The sequence below is a fragment of the Ranitomeya variabilis genome, chromosome 4 (assembly GCF_051348905.1).
Source record: "Ranitomeya variabilis isolate aRanVar5 chromosome 4, aRanVar5.hap1, whole genome shotgun sequence".
Classification (NCBI taxonomy): domain Eukaryota; kingdom Metazoa; phylum Chordata; class Amphibia; order Anura; family Dendrobatidae; genus Ranitomeya; species Ranitomeya variabilis.
In genome coordinates, this window is record NC_135235.1 from 288,205,427 (window position 1) to 288,231,144 (window position 25,718).

Below are 25,718 nucleotides of genomic sequence, written 5' to 3' on the forward strand. Positions count from 1 at the left end.
TTGTTAACTATAAAAAGGATAGATACTTCCATAGACAGAGATTCAGCCAATACCTTGAGACATCTAGACAGCTAAGAGTTCCAGAGATCCAAAGAACCAGAGACTCTCTACGGGACAGCAGCCAAAACATTATGGCTCCATCACAAGGGACACAGATTTGTCATTCCACAGGATGCCAGCTTAGGGGAACTCAGCACCAGCTGGAAGAATACAGATTAGCTCCACCGACCACGACAAATCCATGGATACGTTTGCGGTAGTCAAGATTTGGACCCACTGGTCGCCTGAGCCTCATGGATACATTTGTGGGGGCCAGGAATGGGACCCGCCAGTCGCCTGGCTCTATGGAGATGTTCGTAGAAGCCAGGTTGCGACCCTCCAGTCAGCTGGACTTGTACCTCAATGGACTGTCATCTTCCTAAGCTTGTTGTTAATGTCAGAGTGGGAGATATGAGCGACACTCACCGATACTAATTCCTGGAAAGACAGGATCTGGAGAGAGCCGCAGACTCCCAGGAATGCAGAGCCAGCAAGACTGGCTCCAGGCCTGAGAGGACCTGAATCACCTGACTGCAAGTGGGCGTGGCCTAAGCTCCAGGGAACTAGAAGGTGAAGGAAAACTCCTAGAAAGACAACTAAGAAGCAAAGCTACCAAGGGGTAAAGATAGAGACAAAAACAGATCAGGCCGGGGTCAGAGCACAGGATAGCGTAACAGTACCAAGGGACTAGACAGAAAGGATAGTAGGGGCCAAGCCGAGGTCAATAACGAACGGACAGAGAAAGTACAAATAGGGAATCCAATAAGCAATATCCAGAGAACAGACCGAGTCAGAAAGCCAAGAGATCAAACAAACTAGCACACAGCACACTCAGGGGTCAACACACTTAGCCAAGGGCGGAAGTATAACTGACAAAGGAATCTCCCAGAAGGAGACTTATATAAAGTCCACCCAGGACCAATGTGAGGCTACAGGAGTTAACCCTAAAAGAACCAAACCAGACAAACCGTGACAGTACCCCCTTCTCAACGGGGGGCCACTGGACCCCCAGGCTTACCAGGATACCTGGAATGAAAAGCACGAATCAAGCGATCTGCATGTACCGAGCGGGCAGCAACCCAGGACCTGCCCTCAGGCCCATACCCCTTCCAGTGAACCAGATACTGTACCGACCGCCGCACCAACCTGGAATCCACGATGTGACCAATTTCATATTCCATGTGTCCCTCCACCAAGACAGGGGGCGCAGCAGACCCAGACTCCCCCCGAACTGGCACAAAAGGTTTCAGTAGGGATTTATGGAAGACATTAGGGATCTTGAATGAGACTGGTAAACACAACCTGTAAGCAACTGGATTGACCTTTTCTACAATCTTGTATGGACCAATGAACTTAGGGCCCAATTTAGCTGAAGGAACCTTCAGCTTAATGTTTCGCGTGGAAAGCCAAACTTCGTCCCCAACCCGAAACACCGGACCTGGGGTTCTTTTCCTGTCAGCAAAAAATTTATATCTCCCTTGAGACCTGGAGATATTCCGCTGGACCTCTGCCCATGTATTTTTCAGACTCTGAACAGAACCCTCAGCCCCAGGACATCCAGAATCCATACGAGAAAAGTCGCCGAAATGTGGATTAAAACCATAATTAATCATGAAAGGAGACATACCGGTAGCTTGGCTCACACGACTATTGAAAGCGAACTCCGCCAATGGCAGTACATAACACCAGTCATTCTGCCTAGCGGAAATCAGACATCTGAGGATTTGTTCCAAAGACTGATTAGTGCGTTCTGTCTGACCATTGCTCTCAGGGTGGTATGCAGATGAAAAAGACAGAGAAATTCCCAATTTTTTACAGAAGGCACGCCAAAACTTAGCCACAAACTGCACCCCACGATCAGACACCACATTCAGGGGTACCCCATGCAACCGGACCACATGCTGCACAAACAATCCGGATAAAGTCTCAGCAGAAGGTAACGCGGTCAAAGGAACAAAATGAGCCTGCTTCGAGAACCTGTCCACCACTACCCATACCACAGTATTGCCCCTAGACAGGGGAAGATTGGTAATAAAGTCCATGGACAAGTGAGTCCATGGCCTTTCAGGAACTGCCAAGGGCATCAGTTCCCCGGCCGGCCGACCGTGAGAGTTTTTGGAACGAGTGCAGACCCCACAACCAGAAATGAATTTTTTAACATCCGAACTTAGAGTAGGCCACCAAAAAGTCTTAGCTATCGCTAGGCGTGTGGCTGAAATACCAGGATGAGCTGTAAGCTTGGACTCGTGAAACTCCTGCAGGAGTTTAAGTCGAAGCTGGAGCGGGATAAACAACTTACCCCGCGGCTTGGCAGCAGGAGCCAGAGACTGAGCCCCCTCAATCTCTTGTTCCAACTCAGACGAAACCCCTGCCAACACTACCCCAGGGCGAAGAATGGAGGACGGTGGCTCAGGTGGAGACACCGAATGAAAACTACGAGACAAGGCATCAGCCTTGATATTTTTTGACCCAGGCCGAAACGTTATGGTAAACTGAAAACGAGAGAAAAAAAGTGACCAACGGGCCTGTCTGGGCGTAAGTCTTTTGGCAGATTCAATATAAGATAAATTTTTATGATCGGTAATTACAGTGACCGAATGTTTGGCCCCCTCCAAAAAGTGCCTCCACTCTTCAAACGCCAGCTTCACCGCAAGAAGCTCTCTGTTGCCTACATCATAATTCCTTTCAGCAGCAGAGAACTTCCTGGAAAAAAACCCACATGGCCTGAGGTTGGTCAGAGTGACGGACCCTTGAGACAACACAGCACCCACCCCCACCTCAGAGGCGTCCACCTCCACAATAAAAGGTTTGGACGGATCTGGCTGTACCAAAACCGGGGCGGTAGTAAAGCATTTTTTAAGAGCAGCAAAGGCCTCCTCAGCAGATGAGGACCAATTTTTTACATCCGCACCCTTGCGTGTTAAATCTGTGAGAGGTTTGACCACCTGCGAAAACCCCCGAATAAATTTACGGTAATAATTGGCGAACCCCAAGAAACGCTGAAGCCCCTTAAGATCTCGGGGTTGTACCCAATCGGCAATGGCCTGCACCTTCTTGGGGTCCATACGAAAACCCTCACATGACACAATTAACCCCAAAAAAGATAATTCTTGAACAAAAAACAAACATTTCTCTAATTTAGCAAACAGATGATTTTCCCTAAGTCTTTGGAGGACGGTTCGTACATGAATCAGATGAGACTGACTGTCAGATGAGTATATCAGAATATCATCCAAGTAAATCACAACAAAACGACCAATAAGATCAGCAAACACAACATTGATGAAATTCTGAAATATAGCGGGGGCGTTGGTAAGACCAAATGGCATGACTAAATTTTCAAAAAGTCCCTCGGACGTGAGGAACGCAGTCTTCCATTCATCCCCCTCCCGGACTCTTATCAAGTTATATGCTCCCCGAAGATCCAGTTTGGAGAACCATTTAGCCCCCGAAAGTTGGTTACATAAATCAGGAATCAACGGGAGAGGATATGTATTCCGAACCGTTATTTTATTAAGTTCTCGAAAGTCGAGACAGGGACGTAAACCGCCATCTTTCTTTTTTACAAAAAAGAACCCTGCAGCTATAGGTGATACAGAAGGACGTATATGTCCCTTACGAAGACTTTCAGCAATGTAATTTTTCATAGCCAAGCGTTCAGGGCCAGACAAATTAAACAGACGGGCTTTAGGTAGTTTAGCCCCTGGGACTAATTCGATGGCACAATCAAAAGGTCTATGTGGCGGTAACGTCTCAGCCTCGCTTTCAGAGAACACATCTTCGAAGTCTATCAGGTACTCCGGAATACCCTCCAGCTCGACAGACGACACAGACACAGATTTGACAGGTTTAACCAACAATGCAGATTTAGAACACAAGTTAGAACAATTAGACCCCCACTGAACAATCTTCCCCGTTTTCCAATTAATAACTGGATTATGACGTTGAAGCCAGGGCATACCCAACACTAAGCCTGCTGGCAGATTGTCCAGAACAAAACAACTTAATTTCTCTTCGTGAGCAGCACCCACTCTGAGCGAAAACAAATCAGACATAAAGAGAATTCCCTCTTTTGTGAGGGGGGAGGAGTCAATGGCCACCACTTTGATTGGAGATTTGAGCCTAACTGTCCCTATCTTGCAACGTGTGACCAATTGGGAGTCAATCAGATTGATAGATGAGCCGCAGTCCACAAATGCTGTCGAAAAAGAAGAACAACCATCCACTAATAGTTCCACATGAAGCAACACCTTAGAAAATGAGGACAAATGTACCTGTGGGTCTGAGTAGTCTCCTCGATAACTACCCAGACCTAGTCGTTTCCCGCCGACCGGGTCGATGATGGGCAAGAAGGACACTCCTTCTTCCAATGTCCAGCTTCACCACAGTAAAAACATAACTGCTTTTCCCGCCGGCGTTTTCTCTCTTTTTCTTTTAAGCTGAGGGCACCTACTTCCATAGGCTCAGAAACAGTCTCTTTTCCACTGAGAAATAACGGAGTCTCCACCTGCATCGCCCCTCTGGCCCGCAACCTGCGGTCCATCCGGACGGCCTGAGTCATGGCATCCTCGAGGGTGTTTGGTGGAGGGTGTAACGCCAGGGCATCTTGTAGCCGCTCGGACAAGCCTCTACGAAAAAGTCCTCGGAGAGCGGCATCGTTCCAAGAAACCTCCGCGGCCCAGCGGCGGAACTCCGTACAAAACCACTCGGCCGAGTGCTTCCCCTGACAGACACTCATCACCATATCCTCTGCCAATCGCACACGGTCAGGCTCATCATATATATGCCCGAGGGCCTCAAAGAACGCATTCACTGACATTCTCTCAGGAGCGGTGGGAGGAAGGGAAAATGCCCAAGCCTGAGGGGACCCCCTTAACAAGGACATGACGACCCCTACCCTCTGACTTTCATCCCCAGAGGACCGTGGTCTCAAATTGAAAAAAAGTTTACAACCCTCTTTGAAAACCCTGAACTCCTTCTTATTTCCAGAGAAAAAGTCAGGCAATTTAACAGGGGGTTCTGGAGACACCAGCGCAACGTCCCTCGCCATAGCCCCCTGAACACCAGAAGACAATGCTCCCTGCACAGTCTCAGTGACCTGCTGCTGAGAACGAGCCAGGGCCTGCTGCTCCAGGGTTAAGGCCTGAAACATCTGACTCAGTTTTTTCATCTGCTCAGATAAAGACTGTATGGGATCCATAACCCTCAAATCAATACACGCCCAAAACTGCAGAAACACAGAAATAACTTAGGGGTCAGTTATAATGTCAGAGTGGGAGATATGAGCGACACTCACCGATACTAATTCCTGGAAAGACAGGATCTGGAGAGAGCCGCAGACTCCCAGGAATGCAGAGCCAGCAAGACTGGCTCCAGGCCTGAGAGGACCTGAATCACCTGACTGCAAGTGGGCGTGGCCTAAGCTCCAGGGAACTAGAAGGTGAAGGAAAACTCCTAGAAAGACAACTAAGAAGCAAAGCTACCAAGGGGTAAAGATAGAGACAAAAACAGATCAGGCCGGGGTCAGAGCACAGGATAGCGTAACAGTACCAAGGGACTAGACAGAAAGGATAGTAGGGGCCAAGCCGAGGTCAATAACGAACGGACAGAGAAAGTACAAATAGGGAATCCAATAAGCAATATCCAGAGAACAGACCGAGTCAGAAAGCCAAGAGATCAAACAAACTAGCACACAGCACACTCAGGGGTCAACACACTTAGCCAAGGGCGGAAGTATAACTGACAAAGGAATCTCCCAGAAGGAGACTTATATAAAGTCCACCCAGGACCAATGTGAGGCTACAGGAGTTAACCCTAAAAGAACCAAACCAGACAAACCGTGACAGTTACCTCCTCACTGTGTGTGTGCCACGGGTGGGCTAGTCGGCCCTGGAAGCTCTAAAGCCACAGCTGCGAGTCAGTGGAGGGTGAGACTCTGTAATGTGCACCATCTTAGGTATTTTGCTAGTACTCTTCTATGTTTTATTTGACTGTCTTGTGGTTCAATAAAGTATTGCCACACTGTTTTACCCTCACCTTGTTTTTTCTGACAAGTATTAAGCCCACGGTGAAAGGAGAGCGGGAGTTTGGTGGGATGATACCTAGTATATTTGGTTTCAACTAGCGGATCAGGGCACCCCCCCATGTCTCCACACTGCTCTCCTGCAAATCCCTGGTAAACACTGACATCCCATCAAACCAGTATTTGTTGAGGCCATGATCTTTGTACAGTCAGATAAATATTGTGGCCAAAATATCATATAGGCAACCCTCTCCTTTTTAGATGGGGTCCATTATGGTATAGTGTTCATTTGGCCTAAGAGTGTTCGTTAAGGCCTAAGAAGACTATCCTTGAGGAAGCATCAGCGAAACGTGCACTGGAAGATAAGGTGGAGGCCATACAGCAATTACCTGGGCATGGAGACCTCTGGTCAGTACCTATTATGATTATTTTTTATGATCATTTTCTCACTTTTGGAAATATTAGGATATTTAAAATGACCACAGCTATTTGCGGTCTATTTTTTATTTCCTCTATATCATTATTTACTGCAGATATAAATGCCTCAAAGGCAGGTAAATTGTCCACAGGAACAAAATCACTTTTGTTCCACAAAGCAAAATCATGTAATTTAAACATAGTCTCCGGGGATATAACTTTGACACATTCCTTAGTGCTCTTAGAATACCAATGTTTTAATTTAATCTGTCTAAAAAATCTAAAGAGCTCGGAGGAGGCTTCAAAGGATATCCGCGCATGAGTGGAAGTACTAGTATGTTATGCGGTATAAAAATTTCCTGACATGCGCATTAGTGTGGCTAAGACGCCATATATCGGCGCGACTTTTGTAATGTGAATGGGGTGAGTCATACTCTAAATTAATTTCAAATTAGACCTATTGTAAAGGTTTGGCACATGACTGTAGGCTTTTGCACCCTATTGTAATTATATATATATATATATATATATATATATATATATATATATATATATATATATATATATATATATACACAGTATATAGTATCTTTGATTGTAAAAATATATAAAAAGCCCTGTATAATGTTTCCAACCCACTGAGGCTTCAATATAGTGGCTGCTAATTGTCCCGTGTGATACATCCTTTATAGTCTACTGTAATGTTATATTTTTGGCTAATTTACTTTTACGGAATGTAATACCTATTCCGTCAAGAATTTTGTTATATCTATAGACAAGTCAACAAGTGGGTATCTCAAAAACATCAGGAAAGGAAAGGTGAACAGACCACCAGCCACAAATATCTTTTTTTTTATATTTGCCATTAATAAAAATAATAAACCCATAACAATAACACCAAAATAATTGTATATGATTGATATAGAATAATGTGACTTTTCTTTATTAAATTACAAACATTTAAGCAATACTTTATAATATAGAAATCAATACATGTGTCATTGCTTATAAATGGAGACAAGTCTTTATCCGTTTGTCATGTGACACAAAGAACGCCATTAGTCCTGTAACATCACTCATCAGAAGCGTTCTGCTGTAGATCCCTTTTAAATCTGTTTTGATTATCTCGCATAGTTCGGGATATATCCCATGGATTTCCCATGTCCGTTACAGGCATTCCTCTTGTTTATTTCTTCATGACCACATCTTCTTATAACATATACAGAACGAACAATGACAAAGGACAAGATCTCCTGAATATTACTATTTTGACATAGTCCGTCATTCCCCTGACAGCGGGGCCTACAACCTGTTGCATTAAGAGCGTTATTTAAAGCAATTGCTGACCTCTACGGTGACGTAAGGTTCGGAGATGTAACAAGCAGTGGGGGAGTCAATAAGTTTCCTCCTTGCCTTGCAGATATCAAGCAGTAACACAAGATATGGTCCCAGGTAGCGGATATTGTGAAAGCTTCTTCCATTGCAGGTGGGTGAATGTGTAATTCTGAGGGTTAATTATAATCTGGAGTTGAGCCTTCTCCTTGGATTTTATCTACAGTCCCATAAAAATGCCCATAAAATCAGAACCATTTTGGACGGTAATCGGTGCCCCTGCACCATTGTCGACAAATATAGACGTATACTGACCACTCTGTGAAAACAAAAAGATGGAAAAGTGTATGAAAAAATGCATCAATTGATATTGTAGTCATAATTTACTGTTATTTTTAAAGCTTCTGTAAACCACATGGTTGGTCAAATTTTTGGTCCGTCTTTCATCGACACCATATCAGATTAGTGGGTCCACCAGAGAAAATCATTATGAAGGCCTACCCAACAGAACAAATGCACAGTCAAATCAAAAGTTACCAGGGTAGATTAATAGGTTATATAGACCAATGTCTGATGGACCTTGTTGTAGATGGCCCTTTTTGTAGCATCAGAATATGGGTCTTTTAGAGAATGCTCTAGTAGTTCTCTGATGGACCTTTTCAAAAGTGCATCCATATATTTCTTGCCCTAAAAACAGGAGGAAGTTTTATCACAGGAGGAAGTTTCATCACAGGAAGAAGGAAGGTCTTTTCTTTTTTCTTTTTCTCAAATTTACATTACTTTTGTTTTTGGCAAGATAAAAAACAGTGTAACATGGATAAAAATTATAGGCTTTTAATTGAACCCTAAGTATTTGTATTGATCACATTTTGGAAAATTTATCAAAAGTTATGCTAAAAAGAAAAGATAAGATGTACATAACAAGCAATCACATTACAATGTAAGGGTCCAATTTTGATTACCACTTTTGTGCCGTAGTACTGAGGTACCTAAAAGCATTTTGGCACATGACTGGTGGAGGTTTCTGGTACAGATTTTGCGTTAGGATCCAGGAGCTTTCAAGGAGTTATGCATCCAACAAGATTTATCACTTGTCTCCTGATAAATGTATGATTGGTTGGAGTCTGACTATTGGAACCGCCACAATCATGGGGATCTGTGTCCACTTATGGATAAAGAGGTAGGGGCCATGGCTCAGTTCCTTCTAGGAGAATATAGGTGAGTAAGGGAACATTATAATAGTGTCATGTCGCACCACCCATTCCATAGACAGGAAACTGATCAGTGGTCATGCATGCACACTACCACTCTATTTACTCGGGGGACAAGGGACATATGTCCTCATGAACAATACAGAAGTCAGACCCCTACCAATCATTAGTGCTGAGTAAAAAGATTTACAGGACCCTGGTCTAACTGCCACATAGGTAGTCCATGTCCACCGGATTAAAACACTGTACCTCCCTTCTACCCGGGAACTCCACTTCTTGGCGCAACTTTTGATTAAACCAAAGAAATAAGCCAAAGCATAACTTGGTATATGTGCAATGTATAAGAGCATATTCACATTGTGGCCTTTTTACAGACGAAACCCCAAACAACACAAAATGAGCATATACCCTATAGTAAAAAATAGTAATACTACATGTGCCTGTCTGTGAAATGGCCACAATGTGCTCTTACACATTGCACATATACCAACTTATGCTCCTGCTCATTATTTTTGTTTGGTTGTAGTTTCCTTTATTTTGTACAAACAGGGATGGGGCTCCCTTTTTGACCTTATTTTCATCTCTATAGCTTTCCACAGGCAGGTGTCTGAACATTCGGGCTTGGGCCCTGTTCTGCCCTTATCTACATTGAGGTCGGCTGACACATGTTAATGTTTTAATAATAGAGACAGGATAGAACCAGCCCAATTGGGTACACCTTGTCGGGGTGGGATGGATTTTACGCTTTTTTATCTAAATAGTGTTACTATTAAGTACTTTACATGCACTATTGCTATTTACTTACTACAGGGTATATGCTCATACTCATTTTGTTTATTTGGAGGGTTTTTGCCTCTTGTGATTAGTAGACCCAACTGATATCATGTGTGAGTAGTAAGATCATAGGGCCTACTAAGTGATAGAGGCACCGGGACTGCCACAGGTAGAATGAGGTTGGCGGTGCTCTGGCCTTGCCCCAGACATGGACTAAGGTCCTGCAAATCTTTTTGCTCAACTCTACCAATCACCTATCCTAAGGATATGTTTTTCGTAGCAGAACCCCTTTCAACTATATCTATAGCTCTCTCATCATCAAACCTTACAAGGTATTACCACTATTGTCAATACTTTGGCTAGTAAGGTTTCGCGTGCACGTAACCCCCAACTCTGCCCTTAGAGTCATCAAATTCCATTTTAAATTATATTTTTTCATAATCCTGGGTGCCGAAATTAGCGATTCTAGCACTGACACCCTCGCCAATAAAGAGCTCACTTCCTTGCAGTGTTTGGTTAATGTTCCCTGGCGAGTTTATTTGAGAGTCAAGATGTCATTTCTCGAAATAAACATTTTCCTTATGAGCGCATACTTTATATACGTTATGCATTTTTTCTATATATACATCTAAATGTGTTTGGTAAAATCACTCATTCCCTCCAGACTATTCAATGAAGGCGCTTGTAGTGGTATTTGCATAGGGCACATGTACACGGTTCACTGCTTTTATAAACTGTCGTTAAGAAAACAGTTTCCAGTCCGATTTCTTGGAACCTAAAGCAAAAGCAGCAAATCAAATTTTTTAAAGATGCTCAACCATAAGAATAACAAATGCCTACGATGAGTATCTAATGGCTCACTGGATAATGTCTGGGCCGTCCAAAAACAATAACTGTAAGTTTTAGCTGTCTCACGGAGACAACTGCTAATGTTCCAGAAAAGTAACCGAAGAAAGGATGGCTCTGCAGAACTTTATGATTCCAAGGTTTTCAATGAAACGAGAAGATTCAAATAAACACAGGCTGAAGGAATCCTCTTTATGGATCTCCCGTGTGGGGCACTTGGAATAACAAAATACCAAAGTCAACGGCATCTTGGGAAAAGTAGCGTAACTCCACAAAGTGCCCGAGACTTAAAATGAAAATTGAGAAAGCAATATACATTGCTGCCCTCCAGCAATTGTAATTGAACGGACAGTTAACGATAATAAAGAGGTTATTCATCAACTTTTACAGCCTATTTTACTGTCTGTTATGGCTCCGCTCCGCTCCTAAAGTCAACGGGAGCTACGGCTGATTAAGCTATAATTCATTTTAATGCACAGGGGTCTGACCTATGGTATAAGAAAATATAGGTCTTGAAAATTAGATGGAGATCTTGCAAGTTTATAGCAAGTATTAGGGAAGAAATACAACTATTATGACTGCAGAGCAAACAAGAGGGGCCAAAGAATCCTGAAAGGGGTCTGTGATATAGGCTACCTCTCCTCTACATATGCATTAGACTGAGACTAAGGGTATGTTAACATTGCTGCTTTTTTCCCGCATGAAAAGAGCTGCATACATTACATGAGTTCTTGATGCGTTTTTCATATATATTTTTAATGTTTTTTATGCATTCAATTGAAATGTAAAAAAAAGCAAATACCTTGAAAGATTTTAAAATAAAGGCACCATATCATAAAAAATGCAAGGATAGAAAAAACACATGTAAAGGATATTTTATAAATTTATAAAGGACATTTTATAAATTAGTAAAACGCTGTGTTACGAAAAAAAATCATGCATGAAAAATGAGACGTGCCACAGAAGCCGCAAGTTTTTGTGAGTTTTTGATTGAACAGATTTAGTGCAATATTTCCGCACCAATTAGCTGAATTTGGGTTACTTGCATTTTTGCATTGCATTTTTTTACATGCTTTTTTATATTGTTTTTTTTTTTTTTTATTTGTCTAGTTTTCGCTAATAAGGGTACCGTCTCACAAAACGATTTACCAACGATCACGACCAGCGATACGACCTGTCCGTGATCGATGGAAAGTCGTTGTGTGGTCGCTGGGGAGCTGTCACACAGACAGCTCTCCAGCGACCAACGATGCCGAGGTCCCGGGTAACCAGGGTAAACATCGGGTTACTAAGCGCAGGGCCGCGCTTAGTAACCCGATGTTTACCGTGGTTACCAGCGTAAAAGTAAAAAAAAAAAAAACGTACATACTCACATTCCGGTGTCCTTCAGGTCCCTAGCCGTCTGCTTCCCGCTCTGACTGAGTGCCGCCGTAAAGTGAAAGCATATAAAGAAGAACCTAGACATGTTTGGTGTCTATGAACTCGTAATGACCTGGAGAATCATAATGGCAGGTCAGTTTTAGCCTTTAGTGAATCTAGCAAAAGAGCCAAGCAAAAAACAAGTGTGGGATTGCACTTTTTTTGCAATTTCACTGCACTTGGATTTTTTTTTCCCCGTTTTCTAGTACACAACATGGTAAAGCCAATGGTAAACTCATACCGCATAAAACAAGCCATATTGATGGAAAAATTAAAACGTTATAGCTCTGGGAAGAAGGGGAGCGAAAAACGAAAATGCAAAAAAAGCTGCGGGGGTTAAGGGGTTAAACCCACGGTCATCAAGAACATGGTCACACAGTGTGTACAATGCACACATGGAGCTATAAAGACAAAAAATGGTTGCAACATAAAAAAACTGACATACAATGCAAAAGTAATGACGTCAAATAATAGGAGCAAAACAATAAGTGACCGTACAATGTCCTCAAAGCCAGATCATACATTGCACCAATAATGAACGATACAAGATTAGAAATGACAGAAGTAGACAGTCATAAATAGCAGTGTAAGTGGTGCACAAATAACAGAGCCAGACATTGGTTACTACCTGTAATTGAAGCAATCCCTGGACATGTACAGTAAATTTTCGACTGTTACTTTCCAATCCGGCAATGACTTCTAGTGACCTAGAAAATCAAATAAATTACTATGAGAATGCTGAAAAATAAAAAATAATTATAATAAAAAATTATTAGGCAGAGAATAATGCAACAGACATGAAGATGAATTGCTGTAAAGACTTATTATTGCTACTTTCAGGGTCCATTGAGTACAAGCAACATATGTGAACACAAAGGGGAGAGTCATCATGAGGGCTTTTTTTTTTAAAGGAATTTGTCACATGGGAAAACGCTACTTACCAGCAGATATGGGGCTCATCCGGTTACATTGTTGCCTTACTGAAAGTGCGGCTACAGGGAAAACAGCACAGTGAGCGGCGGCTCTAAGAACGTCCCGCTACTTTGATTGACAGTGTTCTCTGTATTGTATTTTCATGGCGACATTTTTTTATTTCAGGGCTTGAGTGGTGCAGCTAATCGAGGCTCCCTGCCCCTAGTATAACAGCTGCCGTCTTCAGCTCTTCCCAGTGCCGCACCTGTCTCACGCTGCCATCTTGTGACCACAACTTCTGGCTGACCGGAAGTCAGAAGTAACGGTCACGAGTTCTCAATGTAAGTCTATGAGGTCCTCATTCTGACCTCGTTTTGGCTCCCATAGACTTACATTCGGTACTGACTTCCGGATCTTCCAGCAAGCACAGGAGTGATCAGGCAAGACCTAAACTGGAGCTGCTCCGGGAACAGATGAAGACGGCGGCTGGTAAATATGAGCCTGATTATAAGGAACTTAGATTATTGGCACCACTCTAAAAAAAAAAAATGTTAATGTAACCCTGGAATGGCGCTTTAAAGTCAGTCTTGCTTGGGACTACATTGCTATAATTTGTGCCAAATTGCACAATATTAAATAAGTTTAATGCATCCTTAGATATAAGATTTCTGCCTGAGATTGAGACATTTTAAAAATACATACCGTATTTTCCGGCGTATAAGACGACTTTTTAACCCCTGAAAATCTTCTTAAAAGTCGGGGGTCGTCTTATACGCCGGGTATCGCCTTGTACGCCGGGTGTATATGGTGGGTGGGGGGGGAGTGGTCCTGATGACGACGAGGGGGCGTCTCACAGGAAAGTGCGTAGACTATCCCCCATTACCTCATCGTAGCGCTGCAGGGTGGGGTCTCTGTGCTGGGAGCGGCGGCTTCTTCTCCGCTTTGTGCTGCGTGGGTGCTGTGCTGTGGGGCAGCGGGTCCTCTTCTGCAGTGTGGGGCCTCTTTGCTGTGGGGCGGCGGCATTTTCCCGGAGGCAGCTCAATAGGTGCGATGCGGTGGCCTCCGGGAAAATGGCCGCTGCTCAGATTCAGATCTCGTCTCCCGAGATCTCGGGACGAGATCTGAATCTGAGCAGCGGCCATTTTCCCAGAGGCCACCGCATTACACCGATGGAGCTGCTGGAGCGGGGCCTCCAGGGCTTTAAGGAGATGCCGGAGGAGCCCCGACTGCATGAAGATACGCCGCTGCCGCCCCACAGTACAGAGGCCCCACACAAGAGGAGCCGCCGCCCCACACCACTCCTCCCCCCAAAAGGCACATTAGTCACGGCCCTATAAGACGACATACGGTGTATAAGAAGACCCCCGACTTTTAAGAAGATTTTATATTTTAACTGGAAAAGTTGGGGGGTCGTCTTATACGCCCAGTCGTCTTATACGCCGGAAAATACGGTAACTCTAAAATCTGGGTTTCTGCTCCTGTACATAGCTATTAGTGCCCACTTTCACACCAACGCACTTGCAAGACAGGTGTTAAATGGCAAAAAAATGCACATTTTTGCATAATTAAAAACATGCTACATACAGATTAGAAAGAGTTAAATTTAGTCGTTTCCAATCTCTGCCTCCAAGTTCCCCCAAGGCTAAGATGTGAATGACTGCAGTACACACATAAGACTGACATCGCCAGCATGCTAGCAGTGTGCAGTACTTGGTGCCAGGCAAAATCTAGCCCTGACATGAATCTTTCTGCCTGAGATTCTTCCAGGATGATGACACAGTGTCCACTCCCCTCCAACCAATATCAACTGTGAAATGTGCAGGGGCGCAGGATAAGCTGCTCACTAACAACTGCTAGGAAAGTATTAGAATAAGGACAAAACTCCAATATTACATCATGATTTCAGATCTGCAATTTGCAAAAAAAGAAAACTGCAATAAAAATGTTTTACATTGGGTTGCGGGTTGCATGCAATGGTTGTGTAGCTACATTGTGGCAGCCATCAAAGTAAGCTCTAAATGCAATAGAGAGAAAAAAAAGATACACTGCTCAAGAAAATAAAGGGAACACTTAAACAGAATATAACTCCCAGTAAATCAAACTTCTGTGAAATCAAACTGTCCACTTAGGAAGCAACACTGTTTGACAATCAATTTCACATGCTGTTGTGCAAATGGAATAGACAACAGATGGAAATTGACAATTCTCAAGACACACTCAATAAAGGAGTGGTTCTGCAGGTGAGGACCACAGACCACATCTCAGTACCAATGCTTTCTGGCTGATGTTTTGGCCACTTTTGAATGTTGGTTGTGCTTTCACACTTGTGGTAGCATGAGATGGACTCTACAACCCACACAAGTGGCTCAGCTAGTGCAGCTCATCCGGGATGGCACATCAATGCGAGCTGTGGCAAGAAGGTTTGCTGTGTCTGTCAGCGTAGTGTCCAGAGGCTGGAGGCGCTACCAGGAGACAGGCCAGTACACCAGGAGACGTGGAGGGGGCCGTAGGAGGGCAACAACCCAGCAGCAGGACTGCTACCTCAGCCTTTGTGCAAGGAGGAAGAGCGCTGCCAGAGCCCTGCAAAATGACCTCCAGCAGGCCACAAATGTGCATGTGTCTGCACAAACGGTTGGAAACCGACTCCATGAGGATGGTCTGAGTGCCTGTCGTCTACAGATGGGATTCTGCTCACAGCCCAACACCGTGCAGGACGCTTGGCATTTGCCACAGAACACTAGGATTGGCAATTTCGTCACTGGCGCCCTGTGCTCTTCACAGATGAAAGCAGGTTCACACTGAGCACATGACAGACGTGACAGAGTCTGGAGACGTGGTGGAAAGCGAACATTCTTCAGCATGACCAGTTTGGCAGTGGGTCAGTAATGGTGTGGGGTGGCATTTCTTGGGAGGGCCGCATAGCCCTCCCTGTGCTCGCAAGAGGTAGCCTGACTGCATTAGGTACCGAGATGAGATCCTCAGACCCCTTGTGAGACCATATGCTGGTGCTGTTGGCCCTGGGTTCCTCCTAATACAGGACAATGCCAGACCTCATGTGGCTGGAGTGTGTCAGCAGTTCCTGCAAGATGAAGGCATTGAACCTATGGACTGGCCCGCCCGTTCCGCAGACCTGAATCCGATTGAATACATCTGGAACATCATGTCTCGCACCATCCACCAACGTCACGTTGCACTACAGACTGTCCAGGAATTGGCGGATGCTTTAGTCCAGGTCTGGGAGGAGATCTCTCAGGAGACCATCCACCACCTCATCAGGACTATGCCCAGGCATTGTAGGGAGGTCATACAGGCACGTGGAGGCCACACACACTACTGAGCATCATTTCCTTGTCTTGAGGCATTTCCACTGAAGTTTAATCAGCCTGTAACTTCATTTTCCACTTTGATTTTGAGCATCATTCCAACTCCAGACCTCCGTGGGATATTAGTTGTGATTTACGTTGATAATTTTTAGGTTTTATTGTTCTCAACACATTCCACTATGTAATGAGTAAAGATTTACAACTGGAATATTTCATTCAGTGATATCTAGGATGTGGGATTTTAGTGTTCCCTTTATTTTTTTGAGCAGTGTACATCTTGCCACAATCTGGACCATAGGTGTTGGAGGATCGGGCATGTCAAAATCCAAGTGTACAATCCTTCACTCCTCTAACATCTGCCATTTTGGAAGAAATTGGAGACCCCTATACATATTTCGCTATATTCACATTGTTTTTACCATTTTTGGATCCATTTTAGGATAACAAAAATGGAAATAATGTGATCCAAAAAAAATCCATTTATTTGAATAGGGAAGGAAATATCCCAAAATATCCTCAGTTTCACTGCAATCCAGCAAAAATACATGGTCTGCACAACATTTTAGTCCAGGATCCAAGTCTATGACAACTAGACGTGTGAACAGAAGCTTATACGCTCAGATGGTTACATGAAAATCATTGGGTTTGGGGAAATTTAAAATAAAGAGCTTGCAGTAAATTTGATGCATATCTCTAGTGTTATCTGAAGGCAGCTAGAATTTAATAATTTTGTGCTCTGTTTAAAGAGAATTTGTCAGTAAGATCAACCCCTCCACCCACCCCACCAAAACTGCATACATGGGAGTGCACGTATTTCTAACATAAATCCTTGGACACCTTTATATATTCTATCTGCTGCTGCATTGCTGAGATACTGCTGTTTTAATTCACATGCAAAAAAGGTGTTAAGTGCTTCAGGAGTGACAAAGCACCTAACAAGCCACTGCCGTCCCAGGTTAGTTCCCTGCTCAGCACTGAGCCTATTAAGCTTCATTGATACCTCAATGTCTGTGTGTCATCAAGTGCCAGACATGAACATCAGACTGTAAGATATCAATTAAGCTAAAGAAGAAGGTGCTGGGTGGGGTAACCATTTCAGGAAGCTGAGGCTAGATAAGTGCTCTATCACTCCCAGAGCACTAAATGCCTTACTTGTATGTGCATTAAAATGCTTATTTCTTGGGAATGTAGCAGCAGATAGAAGTTATAAAGGCATCAAAGCATTAAAATCTCAAAATCCTTTTTACATGTCAGCTAATCAGCTCTCTCTCTAAACGTCTCTATAAACTAGAGCACTTAAGTTGACCAAGCATTCATGTGTTTTCAACGGAGAAGGAGACACCTCTGGCAACAGCTTATCTTGTCTGGAAACAGGAAGATCAGGCATTGAAATTCCAACAGCCCAATCCATCTCTGCCCCCAGCATCATTTGTCAGGTGATAATCGGGAAATCTCCCATATCAGCTGGTCAACCCGAAATTGGCAGATATGGCTAACTTTCATCAAAAATGTATGGGGGGCATTTAGACAAATAGAGCTTAAATTATCATATACATTAAAATATTGGGGGTGAGGTTGTAACAATCTCTCCGCAGTGTGTAGAGTGGTGATCATCATATGCATTAAACTGATTATCTTGGACTTTAACATTGTGGGCCAACCCTTAGGATAGGTCATCAATATCTGATCGACGAGAGTGCGAAACTTGGCTTCCCCACCGATCAGCAGCTCCCGGTGTTGGCAGTGGATGGAACTGCTCACCTATGGAGCTACACAGTACAACACCGACAATGGAATAGACCAGATACGGCACATCCATTCACTATTGTTTTGAAAAGGGGAAGATGTGCTTTACATGTACAAAGCTGTGCAGCTCCATAACTGAGCAGTTTCTGCAGACACCAGGAACTGCTGATTGGCGGGAGTGCCGGGTGTTGCTCCCCCACCGATCAAACATTGATGACCTTTTCTAAATACAGGTCATCAATCTCAAAATCCCGGACAACCCCTTTAAGTTTATACGACCATGATTCATCAACCAGTTATGGAATGTTCTTTTGTGCATTTGACCGTCGGTTGGATGAACGTTTCTGTTTTTATCTACGGTATTACCGTTTGGTTATTCCTGGCATGTTGTATTACAAGATACTGGAAACTGGCGGCATAGCAGTAAGATTATATCCAGGGTCAGACTTCAATTGTTACATTATCTAGAAGATCTTGAAAATATACAATAGTATTTTTGCATTCCAGATACATTACTATTACATACCAATTCATAGGATGGTGTCACCTGCCAAAGTTATTTAAGGATAATCTGTCATGGAGTCAGATCTATTTACAGTAGAGCATCTACTGGATACACTAACGACACTGTGACTTCAGAAAAGAAAGAGGTTGCGGAGATGGTCGTATGATTCTTATATGCAGTGTACAGGTTATTAAGGTCCTGCTCATGTGCTTTTCAGGACAGCTCCTTGGGGGTGTCATTGAACATCCAATTGCAAAAGTGTTTCAAGTGAGGTACCACAGGGCTCTGTCCTGGCCCCAGTGTTGTTCAACATTTTTATGAATGATCTAGATAAGGGAACTGAAGGTAAACTAATCAAATTTGCAGAAGATGGAAAGTTATCAGGAAAGCTAACACTAGAGAAGACAGAGAAAGGATTCAGAAGGATCTACATAAGCTTGATCAATGGGCAGCGACTAATAGAATGGTATTTAACGGAGGAATGCAAAATTCTACATCTGGGTAAGAAAAACGAAAATTACATCTGCAGAGTGGGATGGATAGAACTAAGCAACAGCACATGTGAAAAAAACTTGGGTATACTAATAGATCACAGACTGCACATGAGTCAACACTGTGATGCAGCAGCAATAAAGGCAAACACAGTTCTAGGATATATTAAGAGAAGCATAGAGTCTAGATCATGTGAAGTAATTATTCATCTCTACTCCTCCTTGGCCAGGCCGCATCTGCAATACTGTGTCCACTTCTGGGCACCACATTGTAAAAAAGACATTGAAAAACTGGAGCAAGTTCAGAGAAGAGCTACCAGGATGGTGAGCGGAATGCATACTATGTCCTACGAGGAACAGTTAAAGGATCCGAGAATGTTTTGCTTGCAAAAAAGAAGGCTAAGAGGAGACTTTATAGCTGTCTACAATTATCTGAAGGGATGTCACAGTGTAGAGGGATCATCATTATTCTCATTTGCACATGGAAACACGAGAAGCAATGGAATGAAACTGAAAGGGAGAAGATACAGATTAGATATGAGAAAAAACTTTTTGACAGTGAGGGTGATCAGTGAGTGCAACAGGCTGCCATGAGAGGTGGTGAGTTCTCCTTCAATGGAAGTCTTCAAACAGAGGCTGGATGAACATCTGTCTGAGATGGTTTAGTGAATTCTGCTTTGAGCAGGGGGTTGGACACCATGACCCCGGAGGTCCCTTCCAACTCTAACATTCTATTATTCTGTGATTCTATAAATGCAATTGCTAAAGTTGGCCATGCACAATAGACTAGGTTGGCTGAATCATCCAGTTGTGACGGGAGCAGATAAATAACTAATATGTGTTAGGTGTTCATTTGTCAGGTGCCTCAGGAAAAAAGGATCAGGCATTACAACATTTTCAATTTGCCTGATCCTTTTGTTTTTAAACATAGTTTAGCTGCCAGAGTAAGCAGATTGCTTAAGACTTCTTATGGAGAACACAAGCACACTAGAGTTGAGGAAAAAGATTTGCACTGCACTGGTGTGGTGTCCAGTCCAGCTGGACTAGGGCAGACTACACTTATCCACCTGGAGTCTTCAACCTCTGAGCCTCTTGTCAACTATCTGGACAACTCTTATTTAAACACTTTATTCCCCCTTGTAGGGTTAAAGAAACACCCGCCTCCCGCACCCTAGCGCTGTTCCAGTGATGTCAACATCAGATTTGCTGGCATTTGCGTGGATTTGCTATGGCACGCGAGCCCTGCTGTGCTCTCACTTCTTCCGCTTATTTAGCATTCATCCGAGGAAAGTAAGAGCACAGCAGCCAAATAGCGGCCGCTGATTAGTTCCAGGGCTCCCGTGACATAACAATGCCATGCAAACCCTGGGAGACGTGATGCCCACATTGTTGGAACGGCACCAGTGAAGGAGCTGAGTATAAGTTTAATTTTACTTAATTTAAAAAGAGGTTGTCCAGGTAGTGAACAATCCTTTTAAACTAAGCAATTAGTATATACTATAAACACATGGAAAATATACCCTATAGTCAGAAGCATAACTACAGTGGGAGCTGGGTTTGCAATCACACCCCGGGGGAAGCCAAAAGTTTTGGTCTTTTCTTATGAGCTGAATAGACTGTTAAAACCCCATGTTAATGGGGGTACCTGGTGTAAATTTTAAATTAAGGTCCATGAGTTTCACGTTATGTCAATGCCTACAGTTATATTTTGACCATGATTACTTTCTAGTGGTCTTCATACACAAATCGTACTCAATGGCTTAGGCTACGTTCACATTTGCGTTGTGCGCCGCAGCGTCGACGCAACGCACAACGCAAACAAAAACGCAACAAAACGCACGCTAAAACGCTGCGTTTTGCGACGCATGCGTCCTTTTTTGCCGAAAGTTGGACACAAAAAAAATGCAACTTGCTGCGTTCTCTGCGCCCAACGCTTGCGGCCAAAAAAACGCATGCGTCGCAAAACGCAGCGCAACGCATGTCCATGCGCCCCCATGTTAAATATAGGGGCGCATGACGCATGCGGCGACGCTGCGGCGCCCGACGCTGCGGCGACGAACGCTAATGTGAACGTAGACTTAAATATTCTCCTGTTCTTGTACAGAGTCCAACTGGGATTCTATGGCCTCACAGACAAAATGATTCAGAGGATGGTACAGAGCATGTGCCTTAGTTGTCAATGCAAGGACTATCGTCAACAAGGAATTATAAATTTATTTATGAATAATCCTATAAAAGTAGACCTAAGTGGTAAATGATTGGCTCCATAGTCAACTCAGGGTTGTCTTCTTCTTGACTTTTGAGAGTCATTATTTTTGTCAGAACCTGGGCCCACCAAAGGTCTGTGGTCTGATGATGAGCACAGTTGACCCATATTGTTTTGATTTTATATTATAGAACTTGAGTATCATACCTACTGTATAAGACTAAGGACAGATATTAAGGATAGTGGAACAGGCTGCCTCGAGAGGTGGTGACTTGAGTTCTTCTTCCATGGAAGTCTTCAAACAGAGGCTGGACAGACATTTGTCTGGGATGATTTAGTGAATCCTGCTTTGAGCAGGGGGTTGGACCAGATGACCCAGGAGGTCCCTTCCAACTCTACCATTCTATGATTCTATGATAGATATTTATGAGAGAATAGTCCACATTTTCGATGTCTTCAGAATTCTGAACGTCTCCATTTGTAAAGTTCTGGAACGCAGTAAATGTTCCTTATGGAGGTGTATGGAACTTTTCCAGCTCTTTGACAATTCCTTTCCTCCTGAGACACAATATCAGCTAGACCTTTCATAACAATAAAAAGACAGTTTACTGGAAAATGATGCTGAGGAACAAACTCTGCTGGGAAATAATAAGTGCCAGGCTGGTGGGCAGAAGAGGACGCAAATGGAACATTGCTGGGGCATGAGATCACACTGACGACAGAAGGTCTCTAGCGTTACAAGTGCAAAACCTGATTTTGTCTTGGCATACCTGCCAAGGAACAGGAGGAGGGGCAGGACCTGAGGGGGTGATTTGGGGAAGGTAAATATGGTGATACGTTGAAAAGACATTTGGCACCTAATCCTATTTTTCTTTTTTTCAAACCTTCCTGTAAATTCACTTTGCTTCAATTATTCTGAACTTTTATTATGAGCTACAGTTATATGAACTAAAAAGGAAACTTTTTACTTTGCCGTAATGTGATTTAACACTCTCTGGGCCAAGAGTAGAGGCAGAGGGCTTAAGTAGATGTCAATTCCAATCTAGAATAAGATGGGATCCTTTAATTGGGAGCATTTTCGTAAAAATATCTGAAGAAATGCCAAAATTTCTGTAAAAACACTTCAATAAAAAAAGCAACGAATGTGACGTTCCAACATCAGAGAAGCTTCCAAAATTTCCAAATCACACTCCTTGGATCATCATAGGATGACATTTCTTGCACACAATAGACTGGCCAGCACTTTATAAATAATAATCAAGAAAATGAAATATTTGCTGCATTCTTCGTAGAAAATTTTACAACCTAGCTAACAGAATTCCAAACCTCGAAATTAATCCCCAGAGGTTGAGTAACTTTGTAAATGTAAATGTATTTTATTATGGATGTTGCACAGATCCTAAATTATAGTCCAAAGCTGCATTAATAATTCTGCCGGTTCTGAAGAAGCCAATCAACTTGCCTGTAGTATGTCCCTAAGTATATGATTTGCATACATGCGGTCACATGCCAACTAGACATGCACGGCCTTGTCCAATCCAATTGCATTGATTGTGGCTTCACACGTCTAGTCAGATTGTGCCCGGAAGTATGCATATTACATACTTGCGGTCACATGACCGCCTGCTCCTAGTGCTGACACTGGAGAATCCTGACAGTGTGCACTGTAAGGATTCACAAGTCTGCAGTCACATAGAGTGATTGCAAATTTGTAGCCTAAGGTTGGATAACCCCTTTAAGTAAAGGGTGGATACCTTCCTTGCAAATGAAGGGTACTTGGAGGCTGCTTGATAGAAAAGAGTCCTTCCTTTCTTTGAGGCCATGTTCACATGTAGCGTAAATGCTGACTTTTTTTCTGCTGCTCTTTAGCCTTATGTTTTCCAAAATACACAATAACAATCTTCTCTGATTACTGTGTTTTTGCTGTATTTTTTGCGTTTTCCCCTTTATTTGATGCGGTTTTGGTGCAGATATTAAGCAATGTTGTTAACGCAGTTTTTAGAACAGAAAAGCTGATTTTTAAACTTAAAAATGCAACTGTTTTAGGCCGGGGTCACACTATCAGTATTTGGTCAGTATTTGGTCAGTATTTTACATCAGTATTTGTAGCCAAAACCAGGAGTGGGTGATAAATACAGAAGTGGTGACGTGTTTCTATTATACTTTTCCTCTGATTGTTCCACTCCTGGTCTTGACTACAAATACTGAAGTAAAATACTGACCAAACACTGACCAAATAATGATAGTGTGACCCCGGCCTTATACATGCATATTTTTTCAGACTCCGTATAGAAGCCTATAGAGAAAAAACTGTGAAAATTGCTCAGATCAACAGAATCTTAGGATGCACCATAGACACGAGTTTTCGTGAAATCACATCCACTTTGTTTGGACAGTTAAGCACAGCAGAATTTATAAAATAAAAAAAAAAACGCATAAAAAAATGCAATTATTTACGTTATGTGGGAACATGGCCTGAGGGTAAATTGGCAGATAGTTCATAAAAGGTTTGATTTTTATCTTCTTCTGGATCAATATACCTTATTAAAGGGTTGTCTGGCTTAGACAACCCATTTAAGTACCCCATAGGACATTCCGAATTAAAAAGGATCCCTCAGTTTGGAGAGTGACTACAAAGGGCATCCTTCACTGTGGAGGACGCAGTATGTCCTTACATGACATGCACAGTCCATAGATTTTAATACGCGCCATGTAATGCTTCATTTCTCCTATGTTGTTGCTGCAGGGGAATTAAACATTTGATGTCAGGTTCCCCGGCAGACTACAACTGAGCTGGGGGTCTCAGCAGAGGGGAACACATTATATTTTTACTGCTGACAATAAAAATATCTACCGTATAGCTTTTTTCATACTGTGATATTCAGTATATGAAGTAACCAATAAATCTCTATAAGAAGAAAAAAAGCAACCGTATGGAATGAATAAAGGTGGAAAAATAAAGAATATCTTCAAAAAATAGAATAACGTGTGATCAGCATTTTACTTTTTCTCAAGAAGGCAGTGATTTTAAAGGAGTGATTAAAGTCGAATTCATACATCCAGATGTGGACTGGCCTACCGGGGGAGAGGTGAATTCCCCGGTGGGCCTCCTACATGAACAGTAAATGGAACAGAACATTTAATGTAACATATACAGATAAAAGCAGCATTATATAATTCATTTAACAAACTACCAAGTTTATTGTGAAAAAGAGTCAGGAAATATTTGCATGCATCTAAACAGTGGGCTACCAGAAACAATGTCATTGGTGGTTCCTTGCCCCCCCCCCCAGTCTGACGCTTCTCACATCTATGTTTAGCAGTGTGAGTATGGACCGGCCGCGGGTCTTCTGACCAGAAATCGACATCCTCATGGACCTACAGTACATGAGGCTATGGAGTTTGAGTAAGGAACATACGGCTGCATCGGGCATCGCAGTCCACATTTAGACTGCTAAACATTGGATGTGTGAATTAATGATGTTGAGCTGCAATTCCAGACAAAGCCTCTCAACAACAGTGGTGCTATAGAAAGAGAAGTCATTTCAACCAAATATCTGATATATATTCCTTACTTACGTATATCTATGACAAAGGGACTCAATGCATATCTGGACGCGGATACTGCCCCGTGGACGCAACTGTCCTTTGCTCTTCATCTCACTGTGATCTACAAACATTATTGAAGGATGCAGTTCAGTAAAATAGTACTTTTACATGCCAGAAACCGAACACTATCAATTTTATTAAGACCAGTGTAATTCTGTTGTTCCCCAGTGGTGGTGCTAAAGGAAAATCAATCTCTTACTCCCAAGTTCCACCCCTAGGTTTCCAAGAATGAATGTTCATTAATCAGCGAGTTCCTCTAATAAGATCTCCAAAGTGAGCTCACTGTCAAGTTTGGGATGTAGATGGATGAGTGTAATAGAATTACTGAAGTTGACTCTGCCTACATATTATGTTCACACTTCAACCCGCGTACCATAAGAATGACGATATAATGTGTCTTAACATAATGTAATATTGTTACAGGAAATAGTTGTAGGAGCTCATCATTTAAAAGGGGTTTCCATCTTTGAAAGCTATTTTATTTTTCAAGGTCTGGATATTTTCAAGGCAACAAACAGAGACATAGTCACTTTCCATCACCATCGTGGAAACCCCTCCGGAGGTTTGCATCAGCTCCGCACGTCAACATGACCGATGAAGCCTGAAATTGACTGCAGCAGTCAGATGACTAGAAGAGACATACAATGACGCGCTCTTCTACTCAACTGACCGGTGCAGCCAATGACAGACTTCAGTAGTCCTATTGACATCCAAATCGTGCAGATATCACTTCCAGCCATCCGGAGTGGTATCCAAGGGGTTGACATTCATCCTTTTGTTGAAAACATTTCATGCCCCTTTAATTATATTGGGGCTATGTGCAAGGTATGCAAAAAAAAAGTGCATGATGGAGAAACCCCCCTTAC

At 42.9% G+C, this 25,718-nt stretch overlaps 1 protein-coding gene across 1 annotated transcript in view; it reads right to left on the reverse strand.

The window, feature by feature from the left end:
• Positions 1–7,392: 7,392 nt before the first annotated feature.
• C1QTNF12 (C1q and TNF related 12) overlaps positions 7,393–25,718 on the reverse strand; it is a 56,896-nt gene continuing 38,570 nt past the window's right edge. Inside the window, exons 6-8 of the mRNA XM_077250117.1 lie at positions 24,823–24,913; positions 12,689–12,767; positions 7,393–8,129 (exon numbers count right to left, since the gene is read on the reverse strand). Of these exons, the coding sequence (XP_077106232.1) occupies positions 8,031–8,129; positions 12,689–12,767; positions 24,823–24,913 (269 nt within the window). The 3' untranslated portion in view covers positions 7,393–8,030. The remainder of the gene's footprint in view (positions 8,130–12,688; positions 12,768–24,822; positions 24,914–25,718) is intronic.